Source organism: Vulpes lagopus, chromosome 6, assembly GCF_018345385.1.
Source record: "Vulpes lagopus strain Blue_001 chromosome 6, ASM1834538v1, whole genome shotgun sequence".
In the NCBI taxonomy this organism is placed as follows: Eukaryota; Metazoa; Chordata; class Mammalia; order Carnivora; family Canidae; genus Vulpes; species Vulpes lagopus.
In genome coordinates, this window is record NC_054829.1 from 27,327,521 (window position 1) to 27,352,873 (window position 25,353).

General features: G+C 44.3%; 1 protein-coding gene across 8 annotated transcripts in view; it reads left to right on the forward strand.

Annotated features, from left to right (window-relative positions):
* DPF3 (double PHD fingers 3) overlaps positions 1 to 25,353 on the forward strand; it is a 257,146-nt gene that overhangs the window by 193,181 nt on the left and 38,612 nt on the right. Inside the window, exons 9-10 of one of the 8 annotated variants that reach the window (XR_005988342.1) lie at positions 1,214 to 2,624; positions 10,492 to 10,626. The exons of 4 other annotated variants lie outside the window; for them this stretch is intronic. Coding sequence is in view for 1 of the 4 variants with exons in the window: in XM_041758214.1 (XP_041614148.1) it covers positions 10,492 to 10,754 (263 nt within the window). In the remaining 3 variants the exon portion in view is untranslated. Of the gene's footprint in view, positions 1 to 1,213; positions 2,625 to 10,491; positions 12,832 to 25,353 lie in introns of those variants that run through there. 3 more of the 8 variants (XR_005988341.1, XR_005988340.1, XM_041758214.1) reach the window with 3 other exon arrangements.

Genomic DNA, 25,353 nt, shown 5'->3' on the forward strand with positions numbered 1-25,353 from the left:
CCAATTTTGGTGGATGATGTAGTCAAGGTCTGACTCTGAGGCTCCTGAAATAGTCACTACCTTGGGACTAAACAGGTGGCGTTAGCCCATGAGACATGCTTGTTAAGGCAGGTGGGCGAATACTTCTCTAGGGCCTCCTTGGAGTCCTTCCAAGGAAGAGTGTGAAGCTCAGAAAAACTGTCTTTTCCTTCCCATCTACCTCTGTTTCCGGGGGAGAAAATGAGATTCCTGAAATTGACACCATAAGTGAAACACTGTGACCTCATGGCGGGTGGAGGGGAGGGCGGTCCTGGGGCCCATTTACAGTGTGAAGAAGTTTAAACCCGAGTTTTCTAGATTTCAGGATACTGGATTTTATTAGGCTTTTGAAACCCTGATGTCCTGCCTTTCTAGCGCTCTGAGTTAGATTTGACAACTCTGGACTTTCTGGAGTAACCAAGACCTGGGCTGGAGTGTGTGTGTGTGTGTGTGTGTGCACGCGCATGTGTGTGCACACAGGTGTGCATGTGCCCGCACATGTATGTGGGTGCAGATCACCGAAATTTCCTCCAATCGTTAAGGAAAACGAGAGACTCGTTTACTGCCTACCACTTATCAGACTTTCCCACTTCTTCTCGCTTTCAGCGCAAATGAACTACATGGTGTAAGGGCAGAATCGAAAGGGTGCCCTAAGAATGGGATTAGAAACGGGTAAAAATAAAAATAAAGCGGACAGAGGCTTAACCACCTCGAGTGGGTTATCTGACAGTAATACCTTTGTAAAGCTGACTGTCAAAGTGAAGGACAAACTGTTCAAAGGAACACCAACCGAAACCACCAAAGAAATACCGACCAGGCTTAAAAACCAGCCAGGAAACTCACTGTCCGGGGCGGGGTTGAGCGGGCGTGCATGCGTATGTATGCAGGCGAAGAGGAGAAAGAAAGACCATGGTTGCATCTGTCGCTGTCAGAGCTGTGGACATGTGTATTATGGTAGAGATGATGCCTTTCCGGGTGTGTATGGGGGGGCAGGAATCCTTTTCCCTCGAAACATTGGATTTGTCCCGTTACCCTTGAATCCCTGTCACCAGGTGATGCACCCAGCTAATCCCTTTTGGTGTGAAATGGTTTTTGATCTTGCTATTAAGAGTAACGTTGTAAGAATGTAATAAGAATATTAATAATGCTGTCTGTTGCTTAACCCATGTGCTGATATATTCATCATACATGTCAGCTCATTTGGGAGGAGAAGGCAGGAAGGAGGAGGCAGCGGCCGCAGCGCGCACCACGGAGGACTTATTCGGTTCCACGTCAGAAAGTGACACGTCAACTTTCCACGGCTTTGATGAGGACGATTTGGAAGAGCCTCGCTCCTGCCGAGGACGCCGCAGTGGCCGGGGGTCGCCCACAGCAGATAAAAAGGGCAGTTGCTAAACCCACGGAACAGACTCTCTGGGCGATTAGCCGTCACCCTCTGACTTTGGTCGTTATTCTGGGTCTGATTTTTTTTTTTAAATGAAAGTCAACTTTAGGTTTTCCCTTCATCCTTGCTTTTTCCTCTCTCCTTCCACACACATCCTTCTCCCCCCTTCCCCCCGGTTTTGAGTGTGTACAACAGAAGCACAAACTACTGAAACAAAGCAAAAGGAAAGAGCAGGATTACAGTCCTTCAGAGAGATGGCATCGTGATGTACTGTTTATTTTCCTATTTTCCGTAGAAATGGGAAGTTAGGCGGCTTGTCTCTCTTTGGCGGGGGTGGGGGGATCTTTTTGACACGAGCAGAGTCGATTTCCTCAGTTTTCCTATTTATTGGCAAAACGAAGTGAGGAGGAACATTGGGTTTGGAAACAAAGAGCGAATAACATTAAAGATGATTATTTATGTATTCTAGCTATTATTAGAAATGGACCTTTTTTTTGGAGAGAGAGCGAGCGAGAAGGGAAATGAAAGCAATTGAAGTGCTATCCTGCTTGGGAGAGAGCCGCTGGGGGAGGGATTGACTCAAGGACACCTGGTCGGGAGGATTGCCTCGCTGGGAGATGGCACTTTCTGTACCCCACGGAGTGCGTGGCTCCCTACGGCAGACCCCTCCCCATTTCTGCTCCCTGACCTTTCCATCTTCCTCCCTGCTTGCAAGAAAATGTCAGCAGCTCCTGGGAAGTCTGGGCCTCCGCGTGTGGCCTCCCTCCAGCGCCTGGGCCCTGACTGCCAGCCCCTCCTGGGCTCCTCCCCTCCGCCAGCAAAGCCACTGTGGTGTTGTTGCTGGGGTTTTCCTCACTTTCCTCCTGGCGAAGAGCAATTTGCAAATGCAGGAATGGAATATAAACAGAAAGTCATGGACTCAGCAGTGACAAAGCAACCTGAGGCCGCACTCATGGAAGGAAGAACGATACCTCACAGTATATGCCCCTCTCCCCTGGCCCCTATTTACAAACATAAATTCCCGTTGGATGATCAAGTCTCCCGTGTTTCTTCTTCTATTTTTTTTTTATAGTGCCCTCCAGGCACTTTGTTTTATGTTTCCAATAGCACCTCCTGAAATAAACCAAAGCAATACTTGCTCAAGGTCCCTGGGGCGATGGAGAAGACCATCCACCTTGTTGGCAGTCCCAAGAATGAACAGCTGTGCCGTCCTAGTCAAAAGGTATGTCTTGGCTGGCCTGTCTTCCAGTGAGGGCAAAACCATCATAGTTGTTTTTTGTTTGTTTGTGTTTTCTTTCTTTCTTTACGTTTCCTACCCCCCGCTGGCTTGTCTTTGGTTTTCCTGGGTTCACACCACCTTATTAGTGTGGGCGTGGCTACTGGAGTGTGTTCCACCCTGCCCTCTGCTTTCTGTGTGTGCATGCCTATCCGGTGGGCCTGGGCCTAGTGTGGCAACCGAGGCTTGCTTGGAGTACAGGAGGGGCCCTGTGCGGAGAATGATGGGCTTCTGGCTTCTGGCTTCAACCATAAGAGAACATGGCTGGGGAAGTGCTTGGCTAACTCTTGCCTCCTTTGGCTGCACCTGGTGGGTGGAACCCAGGGGTCTGAGGTCGGAGCTGGCTGTCATACTTGGGCGGAATGAGAGAGCGCGGCCACAAGGGGTCTGCATGTCTAGGGTGGGATTCCTTGCTCCATGTACCAACTTACCAGCCAAGGGGGTGAGTCCAAATTAAAGAGGATGTCTCATTAGGAAAACACTCAACGGCACTGATCTGAAGATTCTAAACTTCCACCAAGTGTGGTCAGGGTCTCCGGCCTCCATGAGAGCATAGGTCCAGAGATGTGGGCACGGCCATTTGGTTTGGGTTGGGAGAGCCAAGTAGCCACCCAGGCAACAGACTGCTTGTAAGTGTCTGGGAAGATCTACTTTGACAATCCAGGCTTTGCAAATCTTCATGAATTAGACCTCTCATTAAAATAACAAACCAATTGAACAAAAGCAAAGAAACCCACAAATGGACTCTTTGTGCTTCCCTGGTAGCCTGAGACAGAAAGAACTTCTACTTTTCTCCTGCTTGAAATGTGTAAGTGCTGGCCTGGGCATTTGCTCTCGGTTGTGAGAGAACGAAGGGAACAACCTCACCCACTTTGGGGATGTTCTGTATGTGACCCTGCTCCTGACAAATACGGAGTAAACCTCCTGCGGTGTAATATTCCTGCATGTGTGTGAAAAGGCCCGTAGAGTTAGTTCCAGTCGATTTCTGCTAAGCGGATACAACCTGCCCTTACTGTCACTCTCCTCCTTGTCATCTGTTCTGTTACTTGGACTTAGATGTTGGATTCATAGCATTGTGACTTGCCCTCATTGATGAACTGTGGGCTTCTGTGTTAATAAAAATATGTCCAACCAATCTATACAATTATTCAAAATCTGTGTAGTTGTTTGTAGTCCTAACATTCTCAATGACATCTTGCCTTTGAACTTGAAAATAAATTTTTAAAAACAGACTTAATTTAAATTATAAGAAGCCACCTAATTTCTGAAGAACCAAAATGAAGAACTGTCTAAACAGGGAAACCTCCTATGGAAAGAATTATCTGAGGATGGTTATTGCTTCTCTATTTTAATTTTATGAGCAGAGCTTGATCTTCTGTTCCTCCTTTTGGGGGTAGTAGATGTCCTCATCTTTCTCAGTTGGTGTAGCGAACCGAGCATAGTAATGTATCCTAGCATGGCCTGAGCACCTTGTCTCACCTTGCTTATCATATCTTCTAACAGACTCAGTCAGAATTTACATCCTTAAAAAACAAAAAGGAGCTGGAAGGGACTTCGAAGATAATCAAGTTCAAATTTTCCACTTTTCAGTTGAGAAAGATCAATCCAGAGAGGTTGAGTGAGGTTTGAGAGAGTGGAATGAATGTAACTTTGAAGACAAATGTCTTTTTTTTGTGACAAATGTCTTAAGGTGAAGGAAGGAAACTCAGAGGAGGAAGCTGGCTGTCATGGGTTTCCAAATGCCTGCACAGTTGATGTTATACCTTTATCCCCATTTCTCTACATAACAATGGCCAATGTTTATGTAGCAGGCATTGTTCTAAGTGCTTTCCCTAGGACAGTTCATTTAATTCATTCTCATGATTATCCGAGGAGGTAGGTGCTTGTATCAGCTCCATTTTACAGATAAGGAATCTGAGGCTTAGGAATAAGGCTAAAAAAGATATACGTAAGGCCCCCCAGTTAATAAGAAGCCAGGTTTTGGTCCTGGCAACCTGAATCCAGGACCTGTATTCCTTTACTATTGTTCTGTGCTGCCAATTGCAGGGTCCTGTATATGGAATATAGGAATATACATATATACATATTAAGTTTTTTTAATTTATAATTTTTTAAAGTTTGGATGTCATTAGTTTATTATAAAAGAGAGACATGGAAATACTTTATATGATGAAAGCTTTCAGAACCTCACTGGAAGGGGTTAGTTTTCTGTGATGCTATTTCAATAGGATTTTTCTCAGTCTATGTACTTCCCAACAATGTCACCCACCATCTCTAAATTAAAAAGTAACCCTTGTCATCTAGAACTACTTTGGTGCCTCTGTATTCTGGGAGAAGAACTTTATTTCCAACTTTCACACTAACTGGTTGAATCTCTCCACCCTTTCCTTTAGAGGCCAATCCAACAGCTACTACAGTTGCTTGCAGTACTTTTCCTTGATATTTTTCTGGAATCATAACGCCTCCTTTGGTTATGGTTTTGGCTGCACTTCTTTCAGCTCCTTTTCTAACTACTACTTGGTCAAAGAGGGGAAGATAGAGATAGGTAGGTAGATAGATAGATATCCCTCGCTTTTTCTGAGGTCCAATCAAAGAAAGGGGTGTTGTAATGAATATAATTTTAAAAGATAACCTTATTAAAAGCAATTTTAAAACTGAAGAGTAAACAACTGGATCCTCAAAAAGACAATTCTGATTAAAATTTTGTGCAGATTATTGCAGAGAGCTCATCTTCTAAACCATCATTTCTAGACATTCCCTCCTGACTGAGGGAATGCTTGGGAATTCCAAGGAATTCCCTTGTTAGGAATCATGTTCGTTCGTTCTTTCTTAGGAACGAACGGTTCCTAACGAACGGTTCCTAACGAACGGTTAGGAATCATGTTCGTTCGTTCTTTCTTTCTTTCTTTCTTTCTTTCTTTCTTTCTTCCTTCCTTCTTTTTCTTTTCTTTTCTTTTCTTTTCTTTTCTTTTCTTTTCTTTTCTTTTCTTTTCTTTCTTTTCTTTGTGACCTCAGGAGTTGCAAGAGCTATGTGAGCACTCAACACATCTATCATTTTGTTGTTGCTTTTGTTAAATACATATCACTACTCAAATTCAATATAAAAGAAATTAGAGTCATCAAGATGAAAGCAATCTGACTAGTTTCTTTTGTCCTCAGCTCAGGAAAGCACCACCCATAATGACTCAGAAGTGTCACCAAATTTTCCGAGTCTTAGCCCAAAGATGGGAGAACCAAAGATATAGAACTTTCTAAATTTGTTACAACCTTCAAATTCTCTGGGGAGAACCGTTGATGTAAAACTGATGACTGTTGTCTATCTGATGTTTTTTCCCTCCTAGAACAATCTAATCCTTTTTTTCTGTTATTGAGACAGTGTAGGGATCAGGTCCTTTATTCTGTAATAGTTGGAGTGAGAAATATGCATTTAATTTTTTAAAGGTACTTTAAAGTCAGTAATGCAATTTGCTACTGGTATTTGAGAGAGAAGGATTTAATAAAAATATGATGTTCACATCAATTGTACCCCTTTAAACCTTCCTGCTTACTTTGCATCTCTCTATGCACCTAATGGGCTACAGCCTGATATTGCCTTTATATAGCACTTGAGGGAACACAGGATCATTACTCGGGGAGAGAACTAAAAGCTGTTTGGAGGTACTCACTTCACGGTGGAATAAAATTAATTAATATTATCCCAATATGCCTCCTGTTACATCTGATGAATATGATCTTAAACTTGTACTTAAAGTTTGAACAGGCTCATGTATTAGGAATTTTTCTGCAGATTTTGTTTAGCCTTTGGAAGTGAAGTTAATTGTGTTGTGAATTTTTGGAGTGAGGCATTTTTGATCTAGTGAGTAGAAACCTGGAGTAGAAATAAAATGTTCTAGATTCTGGACTTAGTCCCTGTGTAAATTTGTTGCCATGAATATCTGCTTCAGTTTCTCTATCCCTAGTGTTTGGATGTTTCTTACCCTATCATAATATATAACCAACATTATCTCATGATGATTCTTAAAAAAAAAGTTTAGGGTAGGATAGATATCATTTGTTCCGTTTTACTGATGAAGAAACAGATTGATCACGTTAGGTGACTGTCTAAAATTCCAGGCTCAGTAAGTGGTGTTTGGGTCTTCTAAGAATCTTTCTTCAGTCTATTTTGACTTCTCCATAGATCATATTTTGAGATTTCTTGAGTAAGATGAGTAAAGCATTTGAGGTCTTTTATTCAAGACCTCACTGGGTTGAGACATATTTGATTCTGTAAAAATGAAACCAAACAAAACCCAACCCAACCTATGATCACATTAGAATCCTGCCAAGAAGTAGCAATGTTGAAGTCCTTGTGAACTTTCCCAAGGAATTAAGGTTGAGCTTCTTACATGGGCAATGTTTTGGTGGTCATATTGGGGTGGGGGTGAGGGTGGGAGTAGTGAGGTGGTAAGGAGTGAACACTTCACATGCCCAAGAGCTTCTAACACTGGAGAATTGAATTATATGATAGTCTTGTGCTCAATAAAAGTGATTTCTGACCATTTTCTCAAAATAACAGTACAGGAAAAACCATTCTGCTTGATTGATTTACAAAATAGCTGGGAATGATGGAAGAACGCTGTCAGAACTGAATTATTAGCTAAAAAGCATTGGCAGTTAGGTTTTCAAAGTATCTCAGTACTGGCCCTCAAGCAATGACTATGGCTTAAAAATTGTTAATTTTAAAATAATTTCGGATATACAAAACACTCACACAAATAATACAAAGAATTACTATTTACTCTTTACTTAGATTCTTCAAATAATCTCAGTAAAATGATCACAATCAAGAAATTAATATTGATGCAACACTTCTCAATCTACAGACCTTATTCAAATTGTACCAGTAGTCTCACTAATAATGTCCTTTTTCTGGTCCAGGATTCATCTAGGATCACATGTTGTATTTAGTTGTCATGTCCTCTTAAAGCCCTTTAATCTGGAGTAGTTAGTTCCATAGTCTTTCTTTGTCTTTCATACCTTGATGCTTTTTAATTCCTAGGAAGCCCTTCTCCTTGGGTTTGTGTTCTGTTACCTAAGGGCTACTGTCAGGTTATGAGTTTGCATAAGAGTACCATAGAAATAATGTTGCATCCTTATCCGGGCTTATGTCAGGGGGGACATGACTGATTTTCCCATAGTTGGTGACTCAGATGTGTTTGTCCTTTCAGTTCAGGTTCAGGCTAGTATGTTTATATGCTTTGGATGATAATATTTCCATTCATATATGCCTTTGTTTATTTGGCAACTAGAGGTTGAATAACCATAGCATGTATATGTCTGCTCAGCCCTGTAAAAGATAGGATAAAATTAAACACGGGACCAATGGATTTGGTATTCACTGGATTTTTGGCAATCTAACTGGGCAGACCGGATATTAACAAGTAGTTAAAAATGTGTGAGAGCATCATGGGGTGATTACTTTTGCTGGAGATCATAGTAGTCAGGGAGATTTTCTTGGAGGAAGCCATCCAGATCAACTAAGAGCTCTAGATCGGCTATTGCTATTTAACCTTAGGCAAGGATGTCTGTTTTCAGAGAGGATGGAGGTGGAGCTGAACAAAAGGCAAAGCTGGAGATCACAACCTGAATCATGTAAAATGGCAAAAATCACAGTGTGAAAAACATTTAAGTATCGTTCTGTCGTGTTTTGTTCATGCCATGAGTTTAGTACTTGTTATAACTGTTTGTAGTTCTTTCTCATCAAACAGATGATGTGTTCCTTGAGGGCAAAGATGATATCATTCATGTCCCTTGGACAGTGCCTGACACCATTGTGCCGTAATTATTTATTGAAATAAACTGAGAACTGAGCAATGTTTCTGAGCTAATTAGTGGAAGGATTTAGTGCCTCATCCCATATGTGGTGGATGCTCAATAAATACTGTGGATGGAGAGGTTGGAGAGGACATATGTGGACATAGCATCCATTGGTCAAGTCCGAGGGAGCCCAGTTCTCCAGGAACCCATATAGTAGTGATGGGAGGTCAGGAGGGAGAAGGAGAATGTGAAGACAGGGGTAAGGGGGAAGGTTGGAGGTGTGTGGAAGCATGGAAAGGTAGCCTTTTTGAAGTTAACTGACATCAGAAGACTAAGAGATAAGGGGACATTTTCAATGGCCTGCAGTTGGCCCAGCCAGAGGAAATGAAGGAGAAAGTGGATGTTAGGAGCACAAGAGCAGGAACCAACCAGCTATTTTCTAGGTGGCTTAACTGGGACAAAAGAAAAGTGTGTGTGTGTGCATGTCTGTTGGGGGTCAAGGATGAGAATTTGAGGAAATTGAAAGGGCATCAGGGTATGGTTATGAGACAGACTCACTCCAAGTGTAGCAGGTGATATCTCACTGCGGGGGTTGGGGGCATTGGGAGATGCACAGAAAAATTCCTGGCAGGGAGTGGAAATTTGGGTACCTGATAAGGGAACACTCAGCAGGTACCTGTGGGAGGTCTGAACACTAACTAGCTTTACCCGTGGGGTGAAGAGTCTAGAGGCAGATGGGATAGTGAAGAGGTGAGCACTAGGGAAGAGGACTGGAGTGTGGGAAAGGGCATCAGGAAAGCAGATCTGAGAGGTCAGACAGTGAGAGGGCATGGGATGAGATGGAGGGAAGGAAATAGGAGCAGACAGAGGGAGAGGGCTTGGTGGTGGGTAGAAATGAGACTCCTCTCAGCGTCCCTTTGAAAACATAAGTAGACAGAGCCTCAGCATCTATACCGGTCCTGTGCCCCTGACCAGTGAGCGAGTAATGGCTTGGATGTTAGAAGGAAAATGGAGCACGGAGGATTCAACTTGGAGTAGACTGAGCCACTCATTTGGTTTTGAACTTTGGTCCCTGCTGCCTTTGCCGTTTTCTAGTTGGGCCCTGCTTTTGTTTCCTCCCTCCCTTATTACCCAGCCCAACATGACCTGGGCACTGTTTAGGGGTGCCCATCTCTGCCCTCAGGAACTGCTTCCGGGGTGAAATGTGATAGGGCTTGGTTTTATTGCTTCCTGCTTTGTGCGGAATACTCCATTCCAAAGACTAAAATAACTTAGCAGATTTCATTTCCGCTAGAAGTAAAACCTATTCCTGGTTGGTACTCATCCTGGCTAAAAGACCCACCAGGATTGAACTGCCACCAGGTTCCAAGACTAACAGTTGGGATCCCTGGGCTAGTTGAGGACTGGAATGGATCTTTGGGCTTCGTTCTCTCCCTGAGTAATTCGGACAGCCTGGAATCACTTGGGGTTGAGGGTGAGGGTGTGTGCATGAAGCCTTAGGCCAAATGGGGCATCAGTTGGGGGTGACCTGCTGTGGTCCTACACCCTAGAACTACACATTTCCACTTAGGCAATAGGCGGACAGATTGCATCGTAATGGTCCTTCTGGGGTATTTAAATAGTGAAAAGATGCAGCTTCCAAGGAGAGGGGAAAAAAACAATAGATTTTGCCAGCACCTAGTTTTGCCTACTCCACCACCTAGGGACTGGAAATCCAGCTGCGTCCTCGCTGTTTCTTGTGTTATCCAGTTGCCCAGGCACAGCTGACCTGCCCGATTGCTGGCTGATCTCGTGCTGCTGGCGATCAAGGCACAGGAGACGCTAGCCTGGTTCTCCTTGCAGAGCCGTGATCTCATTAGCATGGCTGTAGGTAGTAGGTTCTCTTCCTTCCTTCTTTTGTTTTTCTTTTCAACTCATTTCATTTCCACCACCCCCTTAATTTTTAATCTTTCCTTTTTTAGGTAGTTGTCCTGTACTGTTGTTTTTGTTTTATCTTTCGTTGCCTTTCCCTCTGCAGTCAACTCTGTGACCTGGGGACTCCGGCATCCTACAAGCAAGCCATTTCCGAAGAAGGTGACAAGAAGCCACGTTGATTTGCGCCTCCTCCTCCTCCTCCTCCTCCTCTTCCTCTTCCCTTGCCTGGCCCCTTCCTGCGTGTGTGTTTCAGCCAACACAGGAGCCTGGATTGTGGAAAAGCCTCCAGCGCGACTCAGCTCAGCTCAGAGAAGTCTCGGGAATGGCCTAAGTTTGTGCAATAAGAAGATTTTTTTTTCTTTTTAAAATTCTTCATTACATTTTCTTTAAGTGTCTGTGAGAAAGTACCCAGGTCAGACTGGAATTGCTCTACAATAGAAATAACTGAACACAAACAAACTGACGGAAAAAAAAAAAAAAAGAGTTAACTATTTTATTTATTTCAATATTTAAAAGAAAAAAGTGCTGACGTGGCACAGTATTTTTGTTTAAAGTACCTTCTACTTCAAAAGTTAAAAGCAATTTTGTGAAGACACGAAATCAAAAGAGTACTTAATGTAAAATAAAGACTGCATATTAACTCTAAGGAAAAATACCCCACATTTTTAATAAGAAAATAAAGATCAACTCTGCTCTCTCAGGCTTTTAAAAAAGCCATTCATGTATGTGCTTTAGGTATTTTTATTTCCGCGAGTTGGATGTGGTAAGTGAGGAGTCGATTGGATTTTTTTCCCCTCTTCTTCAAAATTCTATTGAAAGTGTTGGTGATGTTATATGGTTATGTGTTTAGACGTGACCGAAATAAATTAGCCACAAAGGCTATCAGCAGTCTCTCCACCCCTGCCCCCCATACGCCCCCCACCCCTGTAGGCAATCCCCATTTATCTGGATGTCAAGAAGCAGCTCGCCTCCTGCTCGTCATGTCTGATGAGGCCTAGTTCAGAAAGGAATTCCATCTAGTGATTAACTGTATCTCTGCGAGTTCAACATTTTCGAACACAGACAGCTTTGTTTACAATAATTCAGTGAAGAAAGAGAAAAAAAAAAGGACAAGAAAATAAGCATCAGCTGAGATGATATTAATTTGGTCACCTAACAACTTCCAGAGGAGACTTGCAAAGGGAGCTTTCTGCTGAGCTGGCTTTGTGGTGGGGGCTAAGGTTCTAGTGTGTCCCCAAGGGTGAGGAAGGCCAAGCTGAACGACAGAAGCCTCAAATGCAGTGGCTCGTGGGGGTAAAGGAGAAAGGCGCGTGTTCTAACATGTCCTTTTATGGCCTTGTGGGTGGAAGTGAACGTGATGGCCTGAGAAATGTAATTCAACACTGTCTGTGGGCTGGCGAAGGAGCTGGGCTGAGCCGCGAGGCCCCTTGGTTCTATTCCAGGTCTTCTCTGTGTCCATGCTCGTGACTTTCCCTCACTTGCCAGCAGAGTCATAATCACGAATGCACAGTCGAACGCCGAGTGTTCTCGTCAGCGAGTCTTCGAGTGTCAGAGTCACTGAAATGGGTCTGAGTTTGAGAATCTCTCTTTTGCCTTCGAAAGGGGGAGATTGGATGGGCACAGACGTCCTGCTAGCCCCTTCAGCTTTCTCATTCAAGGCCAGTCCCCCGGGTGGGGGTGGGGGGAGCTTACCAAAAGTGTCTTTGTATGATTTTGTAGCCCTTTTCTGTGACATTTTCTGATAGAAAAGGTCCCTTTTCAGAACGCTAGTAATTATAACAATAACCTACTCTCCAACCAACTCCCGCAAGTTATAATGTGTAGCATTGTGATAAAGCTTTGCATAATGTAGGGTTTGTATCAACTTTGTGTAAGTTTCTGTTAAATAAAAGTCTGTTTCCAATGCTCCTATAGCATCTCTGTAAATTTTGCTTTACCAACCTCATCCTATGTGAGTTCGACCTTCATACCGTCTTGAAAGGATGCTTCCCACTTGCATGCCCGAGGTGTGTTGAACCTTACCGTTTTTCTTAGAAGCACAGTGCAAAACTGTGGTGCCACTGGCTTGGCTGACAGGTAGTGGCTTGGGAGGAGAACAGTGCCCAGAGTTGGTGCCAGTACCTGCTCTCTGAGTCCAGAGTTACCGTTATCCACCCATCATCACCACAGCCATTGTCACCCTCTCCGGGGAGAGCCTGTTTATGTGTCCAGACTTGATACACCTGTTGAGCGTTGCCATTGTATCTGTGCCAAGAAGAGTTTGGCATAAGAACGCAAGATTTACTGTGCGCTGGGAAAAATCCGGGAGGTTAATGTTTCCATTACTTGAGCAGTGCTCTTGCTATAGGTCCCCAAGCTGCCAGTTGGCACAGCTATAAACCAGACCCTGGATAGGTTTCTTCTTGTGTGTGGAGGTGAATACTCTTCTCCTATGGGTGCTTTCGGTCAGGTGGAACCAGACCAGCCTTTCAGGCCACGTCTTGCCCTCTAAGCAATGTCACATTGTGACATTTATTATGGGCTTATAAGTTTCTCTAGTGGTAAAAAGCCACCCCCCCGGCCCTAACACACCCCCCCCCAGCCAAAAACCTGTAGGCTTTTGTTTTCTTTTTATTTCCATAAATTATGTGTTACATATAATTTCCATTTTAATGTTCAGTGGCATTAAATACATTCACACTGTTGTACAGCCATTACCTCCATCCACCTCCAGAACTTTCTCATCCTTACCAATTGAAACTCTGTGCCTATTAAATAGAACTCATTCTCTGCTCTCCTTAGCCCCTGGCAACGGCTATTCTACTTTCTGTCTCTATGTATTTAGGCTACTCTAGGTGCCTCATATAAGTGAAATCATACAATATTTGTCCTTTTGTGACTACCATAGTTCTCTTCGCATAATGTCTTCAAGGTTTATCTATGTTGTAGCAGGTACCAGAATTTCCTTCCTTAAGGCTGAGTGATACTCCATTGCATGCATATACCACATGTTTATTTCTCCATTCATCTGTTGACAGACACTTGGTGTAAATAGTAAGTTTTGCACATTTATTACATATCACTCACTTCCTCTGGTGACTTAAATTTGAAACACTAGGCCAAATTCAGAGGCCACCAAGGGAATTAAATATCTTCTTAGGAGGGAAGTAATTGCACCTGAAGTCTTCTAATTTATGCCCTAGAAAAGGGTACCTTGATTCTGATGGACAAACATTCTCTATGTAAAGTGTGTCTTACCTCATGACTAAGGCTTTCTTTGTAGATACTGTCTTTGGGTTGCTTATAAGGATAGGATGTCTAGCATGCAGCTGTAGTATCAGTGTAAATAACTAAGGACTAGAAGGGACCCACCAGAATCTATTGTCTTTAATGGTGGCCCATGAAGGTAGGGAGGGCTTTTTCAAATGATAGTGAGTTGTTGGCAAAGCGTGCATATGCTCTATATCTGTAGATGGTCACTGATCAAGAGGGAGGGGGAAAGTATGCACATGAACCAAAGAATGAGAAAGAGAAACATCACTCTCCTCATCCATTTGGAAATATATTAGTTCACACCAAAGGTTAGCTCTGAGGTCGAAATTCCAATGCCTGCAGAGCAGGTATCTTCAGTGAGTGAAGCAGGCCAGGCATGAGAAAATTAACAGTGCCAGGGAGAGGGGGCAGCCCTTGATAGTCAACTTTAGGACATGGGGAGACCCTGGGCAGTGGTAGGGAGTGTATAGAGCCAGATAGCACCTGCGCTTTGAATGGGACAGCCACTACCAGCTCAAAGGACGCCCCCTGCAGGCACGTGGCTTAGGGTTCTCAAGTCCCAAGTTTTTTTAAGAGGGACCAAAAATTTAAAAATTTTGATGAGATCTCCCCAAAATGTTGGTAGTAAATTGGAAACACTAAAAATCAGTTTTGTGTGGACTAAACCAAATGTGAATGTGTATAAGACACCCTTTGATGACTTTGGGACAGTCTTCCCCAAGGGCTCCAGTCTAGGTAAGGTTGAAGTTGAGGATGGAATGCCTTGACCAAACTTCTTCACTTCACCTACCGAATTGTCTAATGGTAACCTGACTTAGAATTGTTATGTACTGGGAATGAGCCCCTGGGGTGGTCTCTGAATGGAGCAAGGTCATTATTGAGCACATTAGGGACTCAGGATGTAGCTCTAGTAGAAGACATTCCTCTATCCAATCCCTTTCCCTCCACATGTATAGCCCCTGAGTGGGGCTATAGAGTTTAAATATACAATTTTTTATTCTTTTTCTTTATTTCACTTTATTATTATTGCTGACCAGTCATCTATTGTACCACATTCCTTTTACCCTTCTTTTCCTTTCTAAGATTTCCAAATTACTCCATGTGACCAGAACTCAATTTAAGTTTTATTGTATCTCCAAAAGAGCAGATATAGGACTTTCTTTGATTAAGAGAAATATATATATATATATATATATATATATATATATATTTAAAAGTATATTAAAATATATTTTTTAGAGAGATAGAGGGTGGGGAGGGGCAGAAGGAAAGGGAGAAAGAGAATCTTAAGCAGGTTCCATGCCCAGCACATAGCCTGATGTGGGACTTGATCTTATGACCCTGAGATCAAAATCAAGATGGACACTTAACCAACTGAGCCACCCAGGTGCCGCTGAATAAATATATATTTTACAAAGTATTCTCTGAAATGAGATGCATAGAAGATGTAAAATATTGAAAAAGAAAAAAATATTTCTGGAGAGACATACAGATTTATAGTATATATTATATATATATATGTATGTATATATATATATATATATGGATTTTATTCAGAGAGAGAGAGAGAGGGTGGGGGAGGGACAGAAGGGGAGGGAGAGGGACAAGTAGACTCCATGCAGAGTGTGGAGCCCAACCTGGGGCTTGACCCCAGCACTCTGAGATCATGACCTAAGCCCAAGGATTGGATGCCCAACCAACTGAGCCACCCCGTTGCCCCTATGTGAATTTATATTTTATATAAAAATATATATGTCACTCCAGAATTTTTGTTATTTAAATTTGTCTTAAGTATTTCACATCTTATATGTGTCTTATTTCAGAAGACACTACAAGGGAGAACAGATTTCATGCAAAGTAGTATATACAAAAGCTAGTCACTTGGGTCAAGGTTGTTTTCTTGCTTTATTTTCTTTGGTCCAGATGAAGAAAAGGCTATTCTGAATGAGCAGTTTGTTTTCCTTATGTTTTATAATGGAGGCTCTGTAAACTTTTCCTGTAAAGGTCCGGATAGTAAATATTTCAGGCTTTGCAGGCTAGACATCTGTTGCTGCTACTCAGGTCTAGGGTTGTAGCATGAAAGCAGCCATAGACAATATATAAATGAATGGGCATGGCCATGTTCCTATAAAACTTTATTTATAGAAATAGGCAACTAGCTGGTGAGATTTGGTCAAAGGGCCATAGTTTGCTGATCCTAAGCCAGAAATAGAGAGTATTATACTATTAAACTGGGGGTTGATGGATGGTGATGATATTTAAGGCCTTTTCTAAGCATCAGGACTAAGGTGAATTTCACATCACCAGGTGAAGGGCAAGAGGTGCATTTCTTGATCAGTAATTTAAGCTGTATTGAAGGCCCATATGCAAAAATGTTTTTGAGCCAAAAAATTCCATCATGAGTTGTTAGAAAGCTATTAGGTTTTCTAGTTTTGGTGCTGACTCCAAACTACAATAGTACAGTGCCTATAAATAATCCAACCAGTCGACATGCTAGTCATACAAAATGGTGACTCTTAGAGCCATAATGACCAACATCATTCATCTTTACCAATTTAAGTATGAAAAAGGCCAACTTTAAAATAGCTGAATTCATGCAAATGGCTCCTGTGAGCTAAGTGAACATAGACCATGGTTTGCGTATGAGGTAAATAATAAAGGACATTTAGTAGAGCCCAGCTTAGGAGGTGTAGGGTTGTTGCAGTTAAAGAAATGACCTCTTTCTGATTCTCCGATGGCTGTGGGTCTCTGGAATTGTTAGTTATGAGGTGTTGAGGATGTTGCTGAGGTGCCTTTCTTTCTGAGAACTCAGATGCTTTTGGTCAGATTCAGAATCAGAACACTTTTACAACTCAGTACCTTACATCCCTAAAGAACCGATGAATCATTGTCTTACTTAGGTGGTAATGAAGATTCCTGATACCAGACCTGCTACTGTATTCAAACATTCTTACAAGTTAGTATGGGATGATCCTGATGGGTGGCCTATGAGCTAGTCATGCTAGGTGACAGCTGCCTTGCCAATTTTACGAAGAGATGCTCTTTAGCCATTGTGAGAGGATGCTCCATTGTTTTGAGAGAATGAGTAACTTTTCAGATTTCAGGGTGTGTGTTAGTGGTGCTTATTGCTAAGTTCCCTGAGTTACTTCCAAGTTTTCTTTACAGGGTTAAGGTTTGGGATTGATATATTGAATGTCTGCTCTACCCTGTGATCATACCTGAGGTCACCCAGACGTTAGCTTTTAGGCAGTGACTTGAAGGAGAAAGATTCTGTATTTTGTATTTTATATAAATGTGGTGTCAGCAGCACAATCCCTTGGTTACCTGATCTTTCCTTACACCAGAATAGGAACTACTTCAGTGTCAGGTGATAACAGTGGGCATCAATGGTTTAATACCCACCTGACTGATGTAATTATGGTGACTGTGCTATTAATGATCACCTGGCAAGACATCATCATCATAACTGAGACAGACCTGGAAGTTCTAGTGGAACTCTAGCTGAAGGAGTAGCGCGCTGTTTATTTTTAAGTTAGCATTATGCCAGGCTGTGTTATATTGGGTATAATGTGCAAGGGCTGGAAAGTATTTCCCCACTTCTATTTAATATTTGACACCACTGTGTTTGAATTAGCTGAAAATAACTGGGAAAACCAAAAAATACAAAGAATGTTAGCAATAATTGAAGGGATGAACAATAAAGCCCTTTAAGAAAAGGGTAAAGGATTTGGGGTTAGCTTGGGGAAGAAAATTGGCATCACTTAATAACTATCATTATGTGCATAATTGAGAAAAAGGCACTGATTTTTTGGTCTCTAGAGAGGACAGGAGAAGTAGGGACTTCGAACAGACTGATAAACAGTTCTTTTGACATCAAGAATTTTTGACTTACTGAAGCTCATATGACCTCACCGATAGCCAAACACTTCTGCACGAAGTTAGGGGTGAGGGCTAGAATGACTTCTCAGGGTCTCGTCAAGTTTGGCAATACTTTGAATTGTAGCTGGGGAACCTGTAAGACTTAGTGTCTGACTCACCACCAGGGAGTGGAGAGGCAAGGGGAGGATTGGTCTTATGAATGTGTATTGTGATCATTAACCAAAATTGCATTTCTACGCTTGTTCCTATTCATACCAAAGCAATGTCCCAAGGCCGAATGGGGACTTCCATTGTTTGGATAATGTGAGATGCCAGCTGGAAAGTGAATGCAGTGGCAAGAGACATTTTCCTCCAGAGAAATGTTGAGTAAGAAGCAACTGGAAAGGACAGTAAGGCCAAAAGGCCACAAGGGAAAATAGTTCTGCCGAAACTCCATCTGAGTTCTGAGTTCCATGCTGGTTCTCATCTCACTGGGCTCCACCATGTCCAACATCATCCTCGGGGCATGGATTTTGTACTTGCTCATAGGACCTGGATAGTATTCTCAACTTGATCTTGGATGAACAACTTCACTAACATTCATGGTTGTCTACTCCTCTCTCCCCAACCTAATAGGTAGGGAAAGAAAGGTCTTAAAATGATAAAGTTAATTTTATATTTCTACTTATAAAACAAATTCTGCTTGGAAAAGGCAGTAGTCAGGGTTCTTTCTACAAAAGAACTCCTATAGCTTTGCTCTGTGTTTGATTTGAAGAGATAGGAAGGATTGTACTGTATTTTTAGTGTGTAAAGTCAACTTTCTGAGGACCCAAAATATAAAAGAGATTGGGAATGGGGAATGCTTGTGTAATAAGGAGTGAAGGAAGGGTGCGATGAGTTGCTGCCATGAACACTTATGCTGAAGTTTCTCCTTGGCTGAGTTATGGGTTCAAAGAGACTGGTAGTTTGTAATCCTGAGAAGTTCTTTAGTTAAAATAGATTGTTTTCCCTCCGTAGACATCAACCTTTCCTCCGTAATTGAAAAATAGATCAATACGTTTTGACCACATACTGTTACTTTGTATAATGACCCTCCAGTTATTGGTTTGCTTTATGCTCCTGATCAATTAATCAAACATTTATTGAATGTCTTCTATGTTGCAATAGCGTGCTAGGTTTTGCAGGGCATAAGAGAGAAGCAAAGGGGAGTTGAGACAAACTTTCTGGGGGTACTTTGTATGTGCTGGTCACTGACAGGTTTCTTATAGAGGTTAGCTTGTTAAAGCTGTATATCAGTCTTTTGAAGTTCAGATGTCTATTCCTATTTCACAGATATGGAAGTTGAGGCTCAGGGAGATTGAGTTGACAACCGTAGTAGTCACAGCTGGTAATGCCTGATTTTTCCAATCGAGGATTTTCTGGCTCTGACTGTCTCCACTGTGTAAGTCATCTTTTCTGTTCACAAAGAGGGGAGACAGGTGGTTAGCATATTATTCAAGACAAGACCACTTATAATTAAGTGCCAAGTTGGTACAAAATATGAGTGTCACATGAGCTGAGCAAAAGGAGTTTCCAGCACAGGTAGTAGCAGCAAGGGAGGTCTTCGTGGGACGATGAGTACATTTGGGGTGAGCAAAGAGAAGACAGGCCACTGAAAGGGGGAAATACCTGAGCAAAAGCATAGAGGTGTGAGCAGCACGGTGGGGTTGCAGCCAAAGTGAGATGAGCCTGAATGGAGTGGGGGAAGATCCTGGGCTGTGGAGAGAAGTCAGAGGAATGTGAATATCATCCACATCATGGTGGGTCCTGACCCACAACGTGGGAAACAGGAATGGGAGGAAGTCAGTGTATCCCGGGTTTTTGAGCAGAATGAATGTGATGTTTAGGATGGCTGTATGGGGACACGTATAGCCAAACTACACGTGTCACGAAGATTGGGTTCATATACTCTTCCCTACCAGGCTGCCTCTGACCCTGTCATGACTGTGGGATCCTAGCGGAGAGAAGTGGTCAGGATTCCTTCTAAATGACCTGTGACATAACCGCAGTGCACCTGTCTTCTGTGTGATGCTTACTCAACGGATAAAATGTTCATCTTGCTGGGTATCAAATGATTCTGTGGGCTTTTTCTACCAAGTATTATTCTGAAGCCAGAGAAACTGCTCTTTTACTACCTTCTGGTTTGTAACACATTTGAGGAGGGGTATGGGATATCCTGAGAAGCTGGTTGGCCCTAGAAAGTTTTGCATCTAAGAGATCAACTGAAATTTGGGGTCGAATCTATGATTGTCCATTTAGTGAAGTTGGAGAAAGAATTTATTTGAGAAAGTGCCCTTTAGACCTATAGGTCACTGAATGTGTAGTTGAGGAGAATCAAGGAAGGGAGGCTCAGATTCTGGTCATTGCCTTTGTTTGGGTGTGCAAGCTCCTTTTGGCATCATTGCCTGTTTGCCTGTAGCTGCTTTACATGTGGAGGAATCAAGAAGTCCCCAGATGGCAGATCCTGAGTCCTTACTTCTATGCATTTCTACCTCCTGTGCTCATGTCTCCCCACTTCATCTTGTCGGTGGGTTCTTCGCTGGCCCGCGGGGCTTACAGATGTGTAGCCATGTGTGGGGAACAGCCATTATGAGCCCAAAGAGTAGGGCCGACTTCTCCAGATGGCCAAGAATGGTTGGCACTTCCTGACATGCTAAATGATAGCCACCACACTCTCAAGGTTAGTCTCCTAGCAGCCTCGACAGGTTACTACTGTTGCACTTGGCAGATGCATGGGCCCAAACTCAGAAGGGTTATGTGACTTGGTCAAAGCTGCACTGAAGTGGCAGGCCCAGCCTAGGACTCTAGATCTTTAGTGCATTCACCTTTGCTTATTATTTGCCTGTAATGTTCAGTGGCACTTGTGTTGGCTTAGGCATACCCTCAAATGGCAGAGCTCTGGACTGAAAAGGTCATCCGACAGCCCAGAACTGAAACCCCCAATAGAGTAATATCCATCTTTCCTCTGAGAAAAGCAAAACCCATCGGATGCCAGCTTCTGGATCCACTCCTTTTCCCCCCCTGCCACCTCCACACTCTGCCCCCACTGACATTTATGCAGCACCTGGGTCTCATACAGCACGGTCTCACTAAACCCTTTCAAAGTCCCTCTTTCCTTCATCTGCCTTTAGATTGTAATGTTGATGCAGAGCTGGTACAGCCAGCGTGCTGGGGGGGCTGAGTGTTAACTGCATCCAGTGCAATGTTCTGTGCCTGTTTCCTGCATCCACCTACATCACCTGCATACTGGCTTGAAGTGTAACTGTGTGCCCTGCAGAAAACACCCCAGGCCTGCCTCTAATGGCACATTAGGTCTATCACAGGCAGCTCTCAGAGTTGATTTTGCCCTACAGAGGTTGAGAAGGTTGGCTTTAGAAAAGAAGTCCCTGCCTGGTGATTGGCGCAGAGAGAGATCTTCCGAGACAGCAACTTGCCCTTCCTGCTCCCTCTCCATTAATTCCAGGAAACTCTGCGGCTGGCTCTCCCCTGCCCCCATCCTCTGGTCTCTGTGCTGTGCTAATCACAGCTCATTTCTGCTGCATGCCTCATTTGGGGGAAGAGCACTCCAGGGCTCCCAAAATGTGAAGAGGGAAATTACGGATGGTTGGCCAAATGAGTCAGCCCATGGCCACTTGGGACAGCCCTCCTCCTCCCTGGAAGGCCCCTGTGCCTTGTTCCAGGGTTTACTGGGAGGATGTTTCCACTTGGGCTTTTCCTGTGGATCAGATGGGGTTTTGTATTCTAAGGGAGAGAAGAAGCACCAGGATCCCGAAGCAGCCACACACCCACCATCACACATTCTCTAGTCTCATCACCGCTTCTAACAGCCCTGGGATGTTGGGCCCATTTTACAGCCAAGGGAACCGAGGAAGAGAAATGGCAAGTATGACCTGCCTGAAACTAGGCAGATGCACATGTCTATCTGACTTCAAAAGCCAGTGCTCTTTCTCCTTTCTAGCCTGTGTCCAGAGAGGGGGACACTTCTGCATTTTCCCCTCTCATTTCTTAAATCAAGAGCTCTGGGCTTCTATTCACTCTTGTTTCCTTTCCCCCAACCTCCTATGTGAAACTTGCCCCTTTTTTTGTAGTGGTGAGTCCTGCTGGCTCCTGGGAGAGTCCATCCTGGCTGGGAGTCCAGTTTCCCACTGGCTGGGCAGCATTGTGGGTTTAGCCAGTAGGCTAATGAATCTAGGTTTCCCAGCAAGGGCTGGCTGGGTCGTTGCAGAGAGCCAGCTGCCCTGGCCAGGCTCCCCTGTGGGATGGCTGTAGGTGTCTGAGAGCCTGTCAGGAGGGGCGCAAAGAGCTTCCTCTCAATCCCAGACAGGGTATTTTTCCTTTCCTTTGCCTATCATTACCTCATTTTAAGTCTCCAGGCATCATTTGGTTGATCTACTTCAAAAGAAATTCATTCTCCGTCTTTGTAAATAAGGAATCCAACCTGGTATTAGATGAATTCCAAAGTTGTGGGATACCATTTTGGTGAGAACGTGCCATTAACCAAACAAACCAACTCACCTTTTTCTTCCATCCCCATTTGCTTGCTTTAGTCCCATTGTCCAGAGGTTTCTTAGAAGGGTCCCTTTTCTGTGAAAGCCATTAGAGCTATCCCTTCTGGAAACTTCTACATAAGAGGCTGTGGAAAAGGGAGCCAGGTGCAGGAGGGACAAGAGTGAATATACCCAGGAATATTTTGGCCCGAGGGTTGTGATGTGCATTCATCCTTCCAGAAGGTAGGGTCAGGGAGCAGTCAGCTGGTGGGGCCCCATGGACTCTCTTTTTTTTGCTGTGGTAGCTGAACAGGAGCAGGGGCAGCCCCAGGAGCGGGGCACCATGGTTCCAGACCACCTGGGTTTCCAGACCACCTGGGTTATACTCCCAGGAGCCAATCCATGCTGTAGAAAGACTTAGGAGATCTGGGTCAGCCTTCCAGCCTTGCTGCCACCTTTCCCTGTGGCCCTGGGCAGGTCACTTCACCTTTTGGGGGCTCAGTGTCCTCAGGTGTTTGGAGAAGGGATTGGACCAGGTGATCCAAGGCTCACTCTGGTGCTGACAGTCAGAGGCTCTGAGTAGACTGAATAAGGACCCTATGACCGAGCTAGCTTGTCTGAGAATCTGCTTTGCATTTTAACTGTGGCTTTTTGGAAGTCAAGTTTTTCAGCCACGGGGGTCACTTCAGTGGTGGAAGTTCCAGGCACTGTTCCAGGGGTTTCTGAAAGAGAGATGGCAGTTTATATCTTGCCCTGCCCCCCATTACTGTCGGAGCAGGGTCCTCCTGTGTCCTCTCTGTTTGTCGATGCCTGTGAATCCCCACCAGCCCAGATCCATCCACCTCCTTCCCTGCTTGGAGAGGCAAATGGAGACCTGACTGGGTTGGGTTAGACTGGGCATCTTCTGTGTGGCTCCTGGGACACCTGTGGGGGGTGTGCACCTGCAAAGAAGCATTGATGTTGCCCAGCTCTGGCCTTCCAGAGGGCAGGCTCCATTGTCCCACAGGCTGGGCCCATCTCACATGAGGCATTGGCCCTGACTGCCACTCTGTCCTAGGCTGTTGGGTGCAGAGAAGAGGCCTCAGAGTGGATCTGACAGAGGAGGAAACAGACATAGAAGAGTCACTGTCAGGATGTCAGGGCTCTCTCAGGGCTGTGTAGGCCTGAGGCTCTGGAAGCCTCTTCCTTGGGCCTCTTCCTCCAGCTACCGCCTCTATCCAGGCTCTGTTCTTTCCCTTTTGGTTTTAGGGAGCTAATTAGTTTCTTTGCCTCTAAGCTCTTATAGTTCCTCAACTTTAGCTCTGGGATGGCCAAGTTTGGAGGTGGCCTTGACCTGATTTTGCCCTGGGGTGATGCAGGAGTGCCTTTAATCCAGGATTCTGGATTAGCTGTGGGGACTGGAAAGACAAATTCCCCCAAATCCTCACAGCACCCTGCTGACTCCTCAGATTCCCCTCACACTCTCCAGCCTGGAACGTGGACAGGGGATAGGGGTTGTGGAAAGGAAGGGAGGACCTTAGTGCAGGAGGGCAGCCCTCTGACTGGGGAAGCCACTGGATGGTCATAGCCCATTGCTCCCCAGCAGGTGGCCAATTGGCCCCTCAGCCTCCTTGTGTCAGGAGAAGGGTCTCTCTCCACGGTCTGTTTCCTGTGGCTGAGTGGAATGGTAGTTGCCTGCAAAGATGTTGGGATAAGATGTGGCTGTGCATCCTGCCTCTGCTAACCCTTGGCTAGGACATCTTGAATAGATTACTTCCCTATTCTGAGCTTTAGCTTCTATAAAATGGGGACAATGACACCTGGGTCATAGGTTGTTTCAAGCATTAAATGAGGACGTGTATTTGAAGTGTCTAGCATGCAGGAACTGTTAGTAGTAATAGTGCCAAATACTCTTCTAGGAAAGATTCAGAGAATTGAATTTTTACATGTTTTTAAGAATTCAGCCAGAATTCTGGCTATGTCTCCTGAATAAGAACCCAAATCTCTTTTCTGAGTTCTTATTTTCATTCTCTTACCCATTCCTTTTAGCTTCCTTCTTTGTCTCTCGTCTCCCTCCCCGCCCCATGTCCTACCCTCAGATTTACTAATTCTTCCTCTTCTCACTTTATCTCTCCTCTCTGTTCTCATAATTTCTGGAACCTGTGATCACCTATTTCTTTACTTATTCATGATCCCAGATGCACCTTGGGAGTTCTGAAAGCTGGTGCCACCAGCTTTTCTGCTTGCTATGAGTTCTACCTCCCAGCTCCATGAACGTACTACAGCCCCCCAACTGCAGGCTCCCCTTCTGGTTTCAGGGTCCCTACCACTCCTTGAGATGGGGATTTTCCCACAGTGATCCTTTGCCATCTTGGATCTTTCTTAGTTTTAGTCTTTGGATTCCCAACCACCATGGCAGGTGGATGTATGAGTCTGGAACTCAGGGCACAGGTCCGTGCTGGGGAGGTCAATTTGCAAGTTACAAGTGTGTAGATGGTATTTGGGGGAAGTGAGTTTAACTAGATAAAAAGAAGAGTCTGGAGTCAGAGAGAGGAGGGGATTCCAGCAAAGGAGATCAATAAGGGGCAGCTGGGGAGATGGGAGATGGGCATAAGATACAGAAAGGGGATGGAGGGCACTGGCCCTTTTGAGGAGTCAGGCTGAAAAGATGAGCAGAAATTGAGTCCTTGATGGAGGGGAGGCTCAGTCGGGAAGGATCTTTTTGAAAGACTGGAGCTCTTACGATGTGTTTGTATGCCAGCAGAACTATTGACTACAGAGAGAAATTGATGCCAGAGGAAAGAACAGCAGGAACAGAGCTCTCAGGGAGGTGTGAGAGGTTGGGATCCTGGCACAACTGGAGGATTAGCCTTGGGTAGGAGCTGGGAGAGTTTGTTTCTGGTAATAGGAGGGGCATAGGTGCAGGGGGCTGGGGGGATGTGCATGGAGAAGATGAGATCATTTTATTCTGATCACTAATGTATTTTTTCAACTAGTAAGGAGAGTGTGAGGAAGCAATGCAAACTATGGGAGACTGGAAGAAATGAAGAGGTGTGGGAGAGTGGTTTGACCAGAGAGATATGGGGGTACTGCCAAGATCTGTGGTCACCATTTCAATGAAGGCTGGTCAGCACAGTGGCTTGGGTGCAGGCACAGAGCAGGTGAGGATTGGGCTTAACTGAAATTGGGGTAAGTAGGAAAGAGAGAGGGGGTCAGCAGATATATGCAGAGGTAGCACTTCAAGGATGAATGCGGAGTCTCTGGATACGGGTGTGCAAGAAGCAATGCGGGGAGGACAGGGCGTGGTAAGGAGTAGCGGTCGGAGCTTCTGATGAGACGAAAGTGCTGGC